Source organism: Macrotis lagotis, chromosome X, assembly GCF_037893015.1.
Source record: "Macrotis lagotis isolate mMagLag1 chromosome X, bilby.v1.9.chrom.fasta, whole genome shotgun sequence".
NCBI classification, from domain to species: domain Eukaryota; kingdom Metazoa; phylum Chordata; class Mammalia; order Peramelemorphia; family Peramelidae; genus Macrotis; species Macrotis lagotis.
This window is the reverse complement of record NC_133666.1, coordinates 411117998-411134473: the sequence shown is the minus strand read 5'-3', so window position 1 is coordinate 411134473 and position 16476 is coordinate 411117998. Positions and strand designations below refer to the sequence as shown.

Below are 16476 nucleotides of genomic sequence, written 5' to 3'. Positions count from 1 at the left end.
GTAAATTTTTTAAATATTTCAGTCAATAAATATTTATTGAATTTTTTACTGTGGTTAAAAGCATTAAAGTTCTATTCTAAGACTTCATCATGGCATAGGAATAATATTTTCAATAGGAATACTGACAAAGCACAAGATATACTAGGCCCTGCCAATCTGAGAAGGCTTCTCATACATTGTTTGATAGAGATTCTGTCATTTTTCTCAAAATGACTAACCTCATTAAATTCAGACAGACTCCTCATCTCACCACCCAGGTAATGCAGTTTTAGCCACAAAAATTCATGAAGGTAGTCTGTAAAGGTATACAAAATTGCGGCCTGCAAAAATCTTTATACTTTTAAAATTGTTTTGGATTTAATGGATTTGGTACTAGAATACTCGATACACAAACTAAATCACATATCAGAGTATTAAAGAAACTAAAATAATATAATAAAACTTCATTAACACATGAATTATATCTTCAGTTCCTCCAAGGAGCGAAAAAAAACATACTTATAAAAAATTTACCTTTTAAGTCTTGCCAATAGAATTATTATTTTTTTAAGTTTTTGCAAGGCAAATGGGGTTAAGTAGCTTGCCCAAGGCCACACAACTAGGTAATTATTAAGTGTCTGAGACCGGATTTGAACTCAGGTACTCCTGACTCCAGGGCTGGTGCTTTATCCACTGCACCACCTAGCTGCCCCTTGCCAATAGAATTTTAAAATACGTTATTATGCTTTTTTCTTTATCTTACAAAAAAAGTTAGAAAAAAGTCAGAGAGGGAAGAGAAAACCGTCTAAGTGAATCATAGAAACATTACAAAACTTCGTTGCTCTTTAACAAAACTTTTTTTCAATTCAATTCAACCAACTTCTATTAAACATCTACAAAATGAAAGGCACTGTGCTAAGTACTGGAGATGCAAAACCAAAATGAAAAATAGTCCCTACCTTTTGACAAGTGATAGACTAGACATGCGGAATGAGACATTCTATGTCAGAAATAGAATTTGTTTTATTTGATTATATTTGTTTTGCTTGATTATTTTGTTACAAAGGAGGATTATGGGAGTATGATAGGGATGGTTTTAGGAGAACTTGATGGGAAGTGATAGTGATTCAGAAAAGAGCATCAGTGGAATAATTTTAAAATATAAAGAACAGAGCAGGAAGTTCAGAAGGAAGACAAAGACAAACAGTACAGTTCTGTTACTATGGTTGTAAATTTAATATTAATTTTCTTTTAAAACAACTATAAAAGAAATTTACTATTTCTTATATTCTTTTGTTCTTTATATAGTGAAATATTGATGTTAATTAATATTTGTCAAGTTTTTAATTTTAAAAAAAAGGTAAAACAAAAGTATAGTCTCTGGCCTTGAAATGTGTGCATTCTCCTGGAGCTAACATTCTAATGGAATTTGATACTCTCCCTGTAGAAGCTCTGGAACTCATAAGGTTCTTGACATTCTGCAACACAATCAGAAATAAAATAAGTATCTTGCTTCAGAAACCTGAACAAAGAATAATAGGTTAGAAAAGCAACAAGATGGGATCTGAATCCAGCTGGGAGAAAAGATAACTAATTAGGTTTAAATAAAGTCTTACTGATAATTACAAAATCTGCTTAAACTTCTGACCAACCATAACTGAAAGGTAGCTTCTTTTTATGTTAAACCCTACCAAGAATCTAATTTCCAATCAGAGGTGGCTGAGTGTAATAGTATGTCACAAGGCAAAGAGGGATGAACTAGCTTCAGTCAGCTAGCATTTATTGAGCATTTACTGTATGTCAACCCCGTTTTATGAAGCTTAATACTAAGTCCTCAAAACTAGAAATAAGCAAACATACTCGACCGTAGCTGAGAACTACCAAGAGGACAACAGAGATCTGAGAGTTTTGTTTCTAGTCAGTATGGGCAAAGGGAATTTTATGTGCTTCTTGCCAATGACAAGTAACAGCTATATATGCATACTATGCAAATAGCTGTTTCTTCCTACAGGAAAAAACTAAAAGCTCTAAAGAAGTACCTCTCTACTCTCTAGATTATTAGTGAGAGTGAAGCATTATTTAAATGAATGTAGAAATACTCTGCATCACTAGTAATAAGAGGAATACAAATCAAAACAATACTGAGATTGTTTTGTCAAATTATCAAAGATGTCAAAAGATGGGTATATCAGTATTGGACAGATTGTCTGATGATAGGCACATTAGTGCATTAGAACTGTGAAAAAGTACAGCCATTTTAGAAAGTACTCGGGAGTTATGCAAATAAATTCACTAAAATGTCTATGATCCTTTAAAGCAGAAATTCCACTGCTAGACCCCAAAGACAAAAAAACTGTGTGTGTGTGTGTGTGTGTGTGTGTGTGTGTGTGTGTGTGTGTGTGTGTACACTAACATATTGACAATAGTATTCTTCTAGGGTGGTTGGTTGGTTTTTGTCCTTCATTATTGAAGAAGACCAAAATGATATCATTTCTGGGATAGCAAAGAACTGGTTACAGTTGATGCATATTGATTGGGAATGGCTAAACCAACTGTGGTAAATGAATGTATTGGAATATTACTTTGCTATAAAAAATGATGAATTTAATGAGTACAGATAAGTCTATCAAGATTTATATAAACTGATACCAAGCAAAATAAGCAGAGCCAAGAAAATAACATTCACAATGACTACAACAATGTAACTGGAAAGAACTACAAAAAAAGTTAAAATTCAAAGTTGAAAAATTTCAAAGAACATACAAAGTTTGAGAGAAGAGAAATGAAGACACCCTCATCCCACTCTTTGCAGAGGTAAGAAATTTACAAGTGATGTACATTGCATATATTTTCAAACTTTTTTGATATACTGATGTTATACTGAGTGATTTCTATTTTTTCTTTTCAAATATTATTTGATAGGAGTTGGCTGTCTGAGAGTGAGAGGAAAAGAGATATTGAGGAAATTATGACTTAAAAAACAAAATATCAATAAAACTTATTTTTTTAATGAGAAAAAAATAGGAAAAAGATATCAAAGGCAGGAAATGACAAAGACAAAAATAATCTGAATAGGCAAAAGGGAATCTAGCGTGAAGAGGTTGGAAGGTTGATAAATGCAATAAGAACCACTGATAAAAATCTCTTCATTTAAATCATAGGATCATAGCTTTAGAGCTTGAGGGAATGTCAGAAGCCAACTAAAGTAACCCTTCATTTTACAGATGAGGAAACTAAGATCCAGAGAGGTTAAGTCATTTGCTCCTAGGTAGTAAAGTGAGTTTTGAAAACAAATCCTCTGGCACAGTACCAATATTCTTTATACTATATTGTACTAAATCCCTTACCATTGCTGGACTGTCTTTGGAAGAAGTAACTCTTTGTTATGAACATTTATATGGTTTATAACTTCCTGCTAAGGTCTACCAAGGTATCTATTATTTTCAGAGATGGGGGAAAGTCATTGAGGGAAGAGCTTTATTTAACCACTTGAAATTTCAACTAATAATCAGATAGGTATAGGAGTTCTGTGAATTTCACATGCCTTATGTCAGATGATAACTCAGTCCATGTGAAGAACATATAGACCCAGTTTGTAGGATAGTAAAAATGGCTTCCCAGTTTTCCCCTGAAGCAGCAAAAGACTTTTCTCTGAATCATGTTAGTGATGCTTCACTAATTTCATTGCTTTGCAGAGATCCTGGGGCAATCACTGTTGGGGAAGTAAGTTTACATGTTAATTCTCTTTCCAAATCTATTCTTTGAAATTTTGAGCATTTTAGATGATTGAGGACATTAATGGGTCACAATCTGATTAATTCTATAGCTGTCCTTACAAATATATTATTCATTGCTTAAAATGAGTCCTACTCATGGCATTGACTGAGATCTACAAAACATTGCTTTTCTGTATAATTACAAAGCTGAAGAAATCAAATGGCAACTAATTTTTTTGAAAGTCCCACTTAAGGGGCAGCTGGGTGGTATAGTGGATAGAGCACTGGCCCTGGAGTCAGGAGTACCTGAGTTCAAATCTGGCCTTAGACACTTAATAATTACCTAGCTGTGTAGCCTTGGGCAAGCCACCTAACCCCACTGCCGTGCAAAAAAAAAAAAAAAAGTGCCATTTAAGTCTGTCCATAATCTAAATTTCTTAACTGCCCTGAGTTATATGTTACCTATATAAGGTTGAATCATCAGAGATGTACAGAGGAAAAGTTTCTGCTATATGAATGGCAATTTTTAATGAGTCAACCTGTCAATACCCCTTGTAACCATTATAAGAGTCTTTGCTAACAGCATACTAAGAGATTCACTTACTATCCCACTCACCATTTTCTAGAATCAGTACAAGTTCTGCATTCTTCCTTATTCTGCACATCAGAAAAGGCTATCAGGAGGTAGCTAGGTGGATAAAGCACCGGCCTTGGAGTCAGGAGTACCTGGGTTCAAATCCGGTCTCAGACACTTAATAATTACCTAGCTGTGTGGCCTTGGGCAAACCACTTAACCCCATTTGCCTTGCAAAAAAACCTAAAAAAAAAGGCTATAGAATTTTCTTTACTTTTTGCTGACTCCAGAGATAGAATATGGTTTATGGCAGAAGTGCTTAATTGTGTTAGATGCTGATATAAATGACATTTGTCTCTAGTGTCTCCTAGCCTGCTCATCAATCATTTCCAAATACTTTGAACCACATTAGCTTTATCAGCTTCATTCTCTGCCTTCTCTATTTCTTCTTAAATGCAGTTTAAATAGCCATTGCTTCCCCACTCTTTGGAGACAAACGAGCAATTTGTTATTACCCTAGAAGATATCTAGTGCAACTTCCTCATTTTTAAAAATTAAAAAACTGAGACCTAGAGAATATGTGACTTTCTTGAAGTCTTCTAGGCAGTAAGAGAGCCAAAATTTGAATACATCTCCTCTGACACTAAAAGCAGTGTTTTTCCCTCTATCCCACGTTGCATATTTCCCCTTTTTATTCTAATTATATGTTTTTGCTCTTTCAGCAGAAATAGTAGTTTATTAAAAAATAAATGATTTGGAAGAATTTGTCCCCTCTAAGTACCTAACACTTTCACTCTAGGAGAGTTTTCAAATTGAATTGGTAATGTGTATGTAAAGTAATTTGATACCTTCTGATAAAAGATCTTTTAAGCATAGGGTACTATTTTATTAATCAAATATAAATGTAAGGGTAAGGGTCTGCCTCTATTGGAATTAATCACAGAAGGCCCAGATATCTCAGTTGAAGCAATCAATCAAAAGTAAACTAGGTATGAATAGCTCCTTAATTATCTTGAAACATCACTGGGACATTGGGTCATTTGATGAAATCAGATAATGCCACACAGATTATATCTTATAACTGGTTATAAAGAATCAGCCATGTTGCAGGTTGGTGGTGGCAGTAGAGTCAGGAAATTGTTCATTGATATCAGACTCATCATGATTCTTTGACCCATATTGTTTGTGGGATTTTCTTGGCAAAGACACTAGAGAGATTTGCCATTTCTTCTTCAGTGGATTAAGGAAAACAGAGGTTGGATGACTTGCCCAGGTCAAACAGCTGGTGAGTTTCTGGAGCTGTATTTGAACTCAGGTTTTCCTGACTCCAGGTCCATTGAACCATCTAGCTTCCTCAGAGTCAGGAAGGAAAAAAGTACAGATATGGCTGTAGTCATTTACTTGCAAGTCGCTTTACCTCTGCCTTTAGTTTTCTCAACATAATACTCAGCTACCTCACCGAGTCACTGTGGGGACTGAATAAAATAATATTTGTAAAGCCCTTAGCTTGGGATCTGGCCTTATAGTAGGTGTCTAACAAATTGGGGTTTTTTTCCCTGCCTAGTAGGACTATATACAAAAATAGCTAGATAGTTTAGAGCTAGTCAGTATAGTGGTGGTTAAATCCAGTGGTAAAGGGGCAGCAGTGTGGCACAGTAGATAGAGCACCAGCCCTGGAGTCAGGAGGATCTGAGTTCAAATTTGACCATACCTAGCTGTGTGACCTTGGGCAAGTCACTTTAACTCCATTGCCTTCAAAAAGAAAAAAGAAAAGAAAAATCCAGTGGTAAAATTCCCACATGAACGGGAGGTACAATTGAAAAAGTATCAAGTTTCCCTGTTCCCTCAACCATGACCATGTGATAACCTTGTGAAATGTGAAAACTGAAATATCTAGAGTGGATCACATGGTGCTGGTAGCAATGTCCATAGGAACAGTGGTTGATGGCAGCTTATTTATCAAGTGCAGAAAGATATACCAAGGCAGATTTAGAATACTATAAGGTACTGACCCTTAGAGTCCTTAGAGAGATATACCTGAGGAGAATTTTGTGAGGACTTCACAAAAGACTAAAAGAATTTCCAGAAATCAAGAATTATGAGTTTACAGTGAAGCTTCATGTGCTTCCTAAATATGAGCCCTCTCTTCTCAGGGATCTTGTCTGTGCAAGGGGATGCTGTACCCACAGTTTGAGCAGAATGTTTCTTTTTTTTTTTTTTTAGGTTTTTTTTTTTGCAAGGCAATGGAGTTAAGTGGTTTGCCCAAGGCCACACAGCTAGGTAATTATTAAGTGTCTGAGGCTGGATTTGAACTCAAATACTCCTGACCTCAGGGCCGGTGCTCTATCCACTGAGCCATCTAGCCACCCCTAGTAGAATGTTGCTAACATTTCTTACTATAGCTACTTAGTTAATAATCTTTCTAAAAGCTTATTAAATTTGTCTGATAATCACTGTGGAGCATGTTAGTTGGCTTATGGGAAGAGTATTAGAAATTTCAGTAATCTTCCAGTTTACCCTTAGAATCTTAAGTAGGTGGAGCAGCTGTGCTCTGGGTACATGGCCTAATAATAATAATATAAGTGGGAGTTGCTGAAGTAGACTCCCAAGGGGTTACTGCATATACCATCAGAGCACCGCATTTAATGTTTCATCAGCATTTTAAATTTGGTATATAGAGCAGTGGAAAGACTACTGAATTTGTAATCAAAGGATTAGATCTTCTTAGACTTGAACCACAGCTTTTCTTCTTACTGCCTGTACCACTGTGGACAGGTCACAAATCAATTTCCTTATCTTTTTTGTTAATAATTTACTTTGTTTTTCCAACATGCAATAGTAGTTTTCACCAGTCTTTTTTTAGTAAGGTTTTGAGTTTTACATTTTTCTCCTTCCCTCCCTTCCCTCCTCCCCATGCTCTCCCCATGTCCCCCCACCAGAAACCAATCTGATATATAGGTTCTACATTTATAACCATGCTAAACATAGATCCGTATTAATCCTGGAGTTTCCTCATCATTTAAATTATGAGGTTGGATTAGTCTCAAAGATCTTTTCTACTTAAAGCATCTATAGTATTCTTACATATATATTTATTAGTACCGTAGTAATTTTTTTGAAAATATATTTCATCAGTTCCACAATGTCTATTTTTTCTTTAGTTTCCATTGACTATATGTGTAGTATATAGTATGTATAACAACCCATCTATACTCTACTTTCTCATTTTTATAAAATTGTGATAAAAATAATTTACATGTATATCAAGAGTATCCCCGATGGAAATATGAAAAGAGAATGGAGAGACTATCCCAGACCATTTTTCAAAGGCACACTACATGCAGAGCATCTGACTAATCTACAATCCTTTGGCTTATTTCACTTCTTAAACCTGAGACATATTTCCCAACATAGTTTTGCCTTCCATATCTACCTTTACTTTAATTTATCAAGCATCAGAGTAGATGCTGACAGTGTCCTAGGTGACATTGTTTAAGAAAAGACCTTTTATTTTATTATTTATTATTTATTGACTGCCATTATCTATTTCATAGTTTGAGAAGATACTGAATGAATTTTTGCCATTAGAAAGTAGGCTGATCAACCAACTCCTTCATGTCGTTAGATTTATTTATCACTCATTGCATCCTGAAACCACAAGTGCAATCTTCATTTTGGGAGATTCTTTTCTTGAATTAACAATTAAATTTTGCATGATTTATTGTAATCTTTTTTGCTTTTCATATTGAGTTATTAGTTTTCTTTGAAGCATAGACTATTGTAACCTTAATTCATATTTGAAAAGTTTAACAGGTTTGGTTTTCTCCTCTTTGAAATCTGACTGGATTTACCTAATCTGCTTCTTCCAAAATCATTCTCAGAACAATTATTATATATGAACTGGACAGGCTACTTACTCAAGATAACAACTACCTTCCTAGGTTACTAAATATATGTCATCCTTAAGTTAATTATGAGAAATTGCCCATTATGATTCTCTTCACTCTACCACCACCTCCACAGATAACAGCCACCTACCTGTAACTTAGGCTTCTGAAAGTTTTGATATGTGCCAAAAATGATCTGATCATATGATCTATCGTGGCTTTTGAAAGACTGTATATGCAGGGGCGGCTAGGTTGGCATAGTGGATAAAGCACCAGCCCTGGAGTCAGGAATACCTGGGTTCAAATCTGATCTCAGACACTTAATAATTACCTAGCTGTGTGGCCTTGGGCAAGCCACTTAACCCCATTTGCCTTGCAAAAACCTAAGAAAAAAAAAAAAGGACTGTATATGAGTTCATCCAAGAATGCCCTAGACAATTTAATATCTTCAAAACCTAACTTTTATTGTTAGTGATGTCAGAAACAGAAAATGTTCTCTATATAAATGCAGCAAGTACTCTCTGGCCTCACTATCCCAAATCCAAACTCTTAAGGTTTTAGGGATACTTTAAAAGATTAGTATATCTCTTCTCTTCTCAATCCTTGTCTCCATTTTATTTCCCCCCCAGTGTTAACCATTAGTCCATATCACCTTAGTTCCTTTTAACTACCTAACATTAATTAGCTTTTACAAAGGGATATTTGCTTCAAATATATAATAAATACATTTTCCCCAAGACCTCTAAGGTACATTCTCCCTTTGCCACCTCAATCTCTGGAGCAAGAAAGCTCAGATTTAGCATTATTTCTAGTCCCACCAAGTTTCAGTGTGACTGCCAGATGAGACTCATTCTTTGTTCCTTGGGGCAACAATACTGGACTGGCTGCAAAACCAAGATGAACTCACTCCTGTACTCCTTGATAAGAGGATGACCTTATGAATCATTTCCCTAATTTTAGTAAATTCACAGGATCCATGCCTGCAAATTATTCTCCTTCACTGCTACCATCAACAAAGGAATCAAACTAAGACCAAAGATCCAGTAGGAGAAAGCAGCTAAAGAGAATGACTGAACCTCAAGTTCCAGAATAGGTTTATTATTGAGTATCTTCAAACTGGTGAAGACACTTCCATGATCCCCTAAGCACATAAGATCATCCCCCCTGAAGATGGGACAAATTTTTCTAACTATCCTTTTTTACACAGGCACAGCAAAATTTCGCTAAAGATCCCTTTACCAGTCAATCAATCACCTTAGAGATACAGAAAATTTTTACTAGGTCCTTATTCCAAAGAGGATCTGAAATTTCCCCCAATAGATCCCTACCACTGAAGAGTATTGCACTTGGAACTCTAAACACCCAACTATAGGACAAGTAGACTTAGAGAAAATGACTAGCTCATTTGGAAAATGAGCCCCAAAATTGAGCAATAATCACCAGAAAAGAATTAAGCACTATAGATTAATTACTCTGGGTATCTAGATACATAGGTAAACCTTACCCCATGGACTTGTAGTACATAAGGATCTCACAATAAGACAAGCTATCTAAGTCTATTTAGACAGATATAAAAAAAAAATTTAGCATTTCTCAACTAGGCACCAGTAATCTAATGATATAAACTCCATACTTCTCATATTAGCCTCATATCAGTATTTGTAGAGAATTCAGTGTAAGATAGCAAATTGCAATACTTAAATGAATAAACAAATGCTAAAACGTCTGCAAAATCTTGGCAACTGACTTGCAAGGGAAACACAAATAATAAAAAGAATACTAAAATTACAAAGAGAAAACAGAAAAATGTTTTGCCCATTTTCTGTACATGTGTTCATTGTTACATAAATAAGAATGATTTTGTCCTGGGATTCTGACATTTATGCTGGTATTTGTTTTTTGGTTTTTTTCCAATTGGGATTTCATTTTATTTTTCCAATAAATGTTATGAAAGTTTTTCAACATTCATCCACAGGCATATGCATATTTTTAATTTTTATATAATTTACTTCCACCTTCCCTTCCCACTCCAGTCAGGTGAATATTGTACATACACATTTGTGTTTAACATGTTTATAGATAAATCATTTTCTGTATGAGGAATTAGGATTAAGAAAAAGAAAGAAAATCATGAGCTAGGAAAGAAAAACATAAGAGAAATTTTTAAAAATTGAATGTAAGGGGCGGCTAAGTGGCATAGTGGATAAAGCACCGGCCCTGGAGTCAGGAATACCTGGGTTCAAATCCGACCTCAGACACTTAATTACCTAGCTGTGTGGCCTTGGGCAAGTCATTTAACCCCGTTTGCCTTGCAAAAAAACCTTAAAAAAAAGTGAATGTAAGTACTCATTCAGATTCTGTAAGGTTTGGTTTTTTCTTCCTCTAGATATGGATAGCATTGTCCATAGCTGGTCTCCTAGAGTTGTCCTAGCTCTCTGAACTGCGGAGAAGAGCTGAAACCATCAGGTTTATTAACTTATAGTGTTGTTAATGTGTACAATGTTCACTTGATTCTGCTCTCTTCATTCTATGTTGGTAAATGTTATCAATATGTCACTAGCTGGCATAGAACCAATAATTTAATAGGCCCAGGAGAAAATACCCCTTGGGGTAGTGGATAGAGCACTGGCTCTGAAGTCAGGAGGACCTGAGTTCAAATCCAGTCTCAGACACTTAATAATTACCTAGCTGTGTAGCCTTGGGCAAGTTACTTAACCCTATTACCTTATGAAAATAAAAACAAAAAAACAAACAAAAAAAAAGAGTACTGAAAATATCCCTCATCTGGAAGGACCCAAGAAGTATTGACAACTTTCACATTCTCTGTATTTACTATCTATCTAAAATTCATCTAACTGTACCATATTCTTTAATAAAACTCTACTAGAATATATATGATTTGTGTATTGCATTTTGTTTCCATCTTTTAGTGGCCTATCAGTGGCAACCCATAGCTATCCATTTAAATATCATTTACTTATCACTACTAGGATTATATTCTAAAAAGATCATAAAAGGGGGGGAAAGACCCATATGCACAAAAGTATTTATAGCAGTTCTTTTTGTAATGGCAAAGAATTGGAAATTGAGGAGATGCTCATCAATAGGGGAATGGCTGAATAAATTATGGTAGATGAAAGTTGATGGAGTGCTCTTACACTGTAAAAAATCATGAGCAGCCAGACTTCAGAAAAGCATGGAAAGACTTGCATGAACCAATGCTGTGTGAAGTGAGAACCAGGAGACCATTGTTCATATTAGTAGCAACATTGTGAGATGAGAAACTATGTTGGTCAAAGCTACTCTCAGCAGCTCAGTGACCAAGAGTAATACTAAGAGACCTGTTATGGAAAATGCCATCCATATCCAGAGGAAGAGCTGTGTAGTCTGAATATAGAGCAGAGCACACTATATTCATTGTTTAAAACCTATTTTTTTTCTTTCTTATGGTTTTTCCCCTCTTAGTTCTAATTCATCTTTCACAGCATGACTAATATGGAAATATGTACAACATTTTGCTCGCTACCAAGGGGAACGGGGAGAGAAGGAAAGGTGGTAGAAAAATGTGGACCTCAAAAGTTTAGAAAAGGATGAATATTAAAAACTATCTTTTCATGTAATTGGAAAAAATAAAAATAAAAAAATTGCATTCGCTGTTAAATGTTGAGGAATGAGTGGGAGATATTGATTTGTAATCCTTGGAATTAGCTTCTCAAAACTAGGATATTTGGTTTGGAGGACTTTACTGTAGTTTTCTACCCTTTGTGGTGAGATTTTTGCATATAGTTACCAACATCTTCATGTTGCTCTTTTTGCCCATGAGCATTGTGAGTGCTACAAGACAAGATGACTAAGTGTCTCATAAAATGCTATTTCATAAAGACTTTGCATAGACAATAAAATTCCAGCTCCTTTATTTACCTTTTCAAGTAAAACCTATGGGCTATTTTTTTCATTTAGGTCCATTCTATTATCCCCTTTTGCCTTCTGGTTTCATTCATAGAGTTCAGTTTTTTTTCACTTGTATATCAAGTCACTGGTCATTTGATAAGGATCTTGCAGAGTGCCAAAAGGTAAATTAAAATTTACAGACTGTCTGAAAAATCTGTGATCCTTTCCATCTTTTTTCCCCCTTTCTGCTACATTATTGTCACTCTGTGGAAATTGAAAGGGTCCACACAGGACTGAGTGCCTTTTAAATTTTTTCTTGATTTAATGGCTTGCCTCTACCAAAGCAGTTATCTCCTTGTGGCCAACTTGAAGTGATGAATCTCTTTCCTCACTTGGTTTGGTTCTCAAACAGCAGTCAGTCTATTGTTAGAACTATATTCAAAGCATTAGAGTATGGCTCCATGTAGAATTATATTCCTTAAGTAGAGGAAATTAGATTATTCTCTCACTTCATGTCAGTACTTCAAGAATACATGATTTCACCTTCTTTCACTAATAGTTTGTAACACCTTTATTTATGCCTCAATAGGCAGTTTAAGAACTGCTATGGGCAAAAACAGTTCTTTACCTAGTAACCACACCTCTGGTGACAATCTTCCCCAAACTTTATAAGACTGGTCCTCTAACATTATCCATTATCAAAGCCTGTATTAAAAGAACTTTCAGCTTGGTAAGACCTTCCAAAACTTGGATTATTTTAGTATAGTCTTTAAGAGTATACTATAGTATAAACTATAGTTTAGCTTTGGAATGAAACTTGAGTGGCACTTGTTTTTAATATTTCAGATAAATTATGCAATATCATTACCTTAAAACAATTTCATGTCCTGAACTAAGTTGCATTTTTCCTTCCACAAAAAATAAAATCAAGTCACTATTGCCACAGTAATGAATCTTTCTTGCAACAAATGATTTCTTGGAACTTGACATCAGTTAATTTTGTGTAATATTATTACAAATGAATTAACAAATAAGGTATCTTTTATTATATTTAAAACTTAGTACTAGTTTTAAATAGATTAAAGAAAATGTTCATAATAAATTGTTTTAAATAAATTGTTTTAAAATTGTTTTAAGGGGCAGCTAGGTGGCATAGTGGATAAAGCACTGGCCTTCGAGTCAGGAGTTCCTGGGTTCAAATCTGGTCTCAGACACTTAATAATTACCTAGCTGTGTAGCCTTGGGCAGGCCACTTAACCCTGTTTGCCTTGCAAAAAAAAAAAAAAAAAAAAAAAACTAAAAAAATTGTTTTAAAACACTCTTTAATAGTTATATTATGATTTACTTTCAGTTCCTTCTGATATTAGTGACAACTTCAAGTATCTCCTATCCTTGACTTCAAGCTCATGCTGGAAATTCACAGCTATATTAGCCAACATTTTTGCATCACAGATCATTACTCCAGGGACTTACAATGTGTTAAAACTTTGTTTGCTGATGAGTCTAGTACAGACAAATGACAGAAACAAGGACATTGAAGATTACCTGGACATTTTAATTGTAACAAGTGATACATTACTTGTTGACAGGTAAAGCTGCATAATGTGTTTTTAAAATTATACTTTAAGATACTAAAAATATTTGTAAATTTTTTTCAACATACAGAATAATTTTAAATTATTTGAATAATCAAAATATTCAAAATCTTTATAGTAAAATTAAAGTTTTTTAATGATCTTGAAATATAAGAAATGGACTTTAAATATTTAAGAATTTCATAATTTCATTCTTATATACATCTCTAACTTATTTTCCTACTTTCAATCAAATACATATTTTCTAGGTACTCTTTCACTCTTCCCCCTTTCTCTTACCTTCTAGTAAGAGGTTCTGTTTTGTATTTTTAAAAATTTTCTTCACTTAAGTGAACAATGAATACAACTTATCAGAATTTGAAGAGGTTCAGAGGGAAGACACAAATGGCTGTAGGGAGGGAAAATAACATCTATAAAGAAAAAAAGGAAAATTGGAAGTATTTAGCTGGGAGAAAGGGAAAGATATTAGATAATTCAACTGTTCTTCAATTTCACTGCAAATAAAATAAGAAAAAATATACCTTAAATACAATATGAAGAAAAGTTAAGTTATATATAAAAATATGACAATGATAATTGATGATGTAGAATCTCCTATCTAAGAGGTCTCTATAAAATAGGGTTAAGTTTCACCTGACAGGAAAAAGTTTAAGTGATTCTGACTAAAGGCTAATTTAACTTATTACAAAACATTTATGTGATATAATGGATAGAGGGATGGAATCAGGAAAAAGAGTTCATATAATTTCTTAGACACTAGTTAAAGTAAGCTTATGCAATTCACTTACCTTCTCCTAACTTCACTTTATCTGTAAAAATGAGAATGATAATAGTAATAGCACATATCTGGCAGGGTTATTGAGAGGAATAAATGAGATAATATATAAATGCTTTGGAAACTTTAAAGTCTATAAATATCAGCTATTATTATTATTATTAGAAATTTCATTCAACATATTAAACACCTACTATGTGTAATGCTAGGTGGCACAGTGAATAAAGAACAAGGCCTGAAGTCAGGAAGACTCATCTTTCTAAGTTAAAATCTGATCTGATACACTTAATAGCTGCATGACTCTAGGCAAGTTACTCAACCCTGTTTGTCCAGTATTTTTGCCAAGAAAAAAATCAAATGGACTCACAAAGATTGAGACAAGTCTAAAATACAAATGAACAACAAAAGATATAATGAATTCACTGTGATAGCCTTTGTAAATGAGCAGAACTATGAAGATAAATAAGATGGCTTCTGACTTCAGGGACCTTTGTTCTAGTCAAGTTTGGAAATTTAAGCAAGACACAGGACTTTACATAAAATTGACTTAATTAAATTTATTGAATAATATACGAACCTAGGAACATACAAGGAAACTGTGATGTACACCTCACTGCTACCAGCCGAGTCCCTATCTTTGTTTGGCCTCAGGAAATGAGATATTTAATTGCTTCCAGAATGTTGCCTCTATCTAGACAATAATCAAGACCAGGAATGACCTAGATAGATTCTCAAGTATGTGTAGTTTTATACTGAGGTAGACCAAGGATGCTAGAGTTTTTTACAAATGCACCATTCTCAAGGAGATCAGATAAAGGCTAGTGCAGCTAGGTGGTGCAGTGATAGAACATCAGCCCTGAAGTCAAGAGGATGGGAGTTCAAATCCAGCCACAGACACTTGATTCTTGTGTGACCTTGGGCATCACTTAATTCTGATTACCTTGCATCCAGGGCCATCTCCAGTCATCCTGATCCATATCTGGTCATTGGACCCAGATGACTCTGGAGGAGAAAGTGAGGTCAGTGACTTAGCACAGCTCCCCCTCATTCAAATCCATTCAGATCCATGAGCTTGTCATGGTATCACCTCCTTGATATCATGTTCTTCGAAAATGAAGGACAAATTTTTTTTGTTTTGTTTTTTTCTTTTTTAGATTTTTCAGGGCAATGGGGTTAAGTGACTTGCCCAAGGCCACACAGCTAGGTAATTATTAAGTGTCTGAGGTTGGATTTGAACTCAGGTACTCCTGACTCCAAGGCCAGTGCTCTATCCACTGCGCCACCTAGCTACCCCAACAAATATTTTTTCCCTTTTTTTCTTTTTTCTTTATTTAATATTTATTCTCATTTTGTACAAATAATGGGTTTGTTTACATTCATAAAATATTCTTGTTTAAGAGTAAATGAAATACCCCCTCCCTCTCATAAATATAGACTTGCTTGAGCAATAAAGTAAAGGGGAGAAAAAAAATTAAAATTAAAAAATATAATAGTATTAATTGTAGGTATGGCCTGGTGGCACAATGGATGGAGCACCAGCCCTGGAGCCACGAGCACCCGAGACCACATCCAGCCCCGTACACCCAACAATCACCCAGCTGTGTAACATACAAGCCACCCAAACCCCACTGCCCTGCAAAAAAACAAAAAAAAAGGAAAAAAAAGACCCAAAATAAAATAAAATAGTAATAATAATAGGGGTGGCTGGATGGCAGACAGAGCATTGGCCCCTTGAGCCAGGAGCACCTGGGTCCAAATCCGGTCTCAGACACCCAACAATCACCCTGCTATGTGGCCCCAGGCAGGCCACCCAGCCCCATTTGCCCTGCACCCACGAAAAAATATAATAATAATAAAAAATGTGCTTGAGTCTTTGTTCCAACACCAACAACTCTGTCACAGGTGGATCACATTCTTTATGATAAGTCCATGGCAAAAGTTACTTCCATATTTTTCCACCATTGCCATCGCTGATTGCAACTCCCTCCTTTCGTATTTCTCTACTACCATGTACTATATTTTCTCTCTCCTTTCACTCTGACTCTGCTGTAGAGTAGCT

General features: G+C 34.9%; 1 protein-coding gene across 1 annotated transcript in view; it reads left to right on the top strand.

Moving 5' to 3' along the window:
- MCMDC2 (minichromosome maintenance domain containing 2) overlaps window positions 1-16476 on the top strand; it is a 42513-nt gene that overhangs the window by 4152 nt on the left and 21885 nt on the right. Inside the window, exon 8 of the mRNA XM_074200334.1 lies at window positions 13399-13636. Within this exon, the coding sequence (XP_074056435.1) occupies window positions 13399-13636 (238 nt within the window). The remainder of the gene's footprint in view (window positions 1-13398; window positions 13637-16476) is intronic.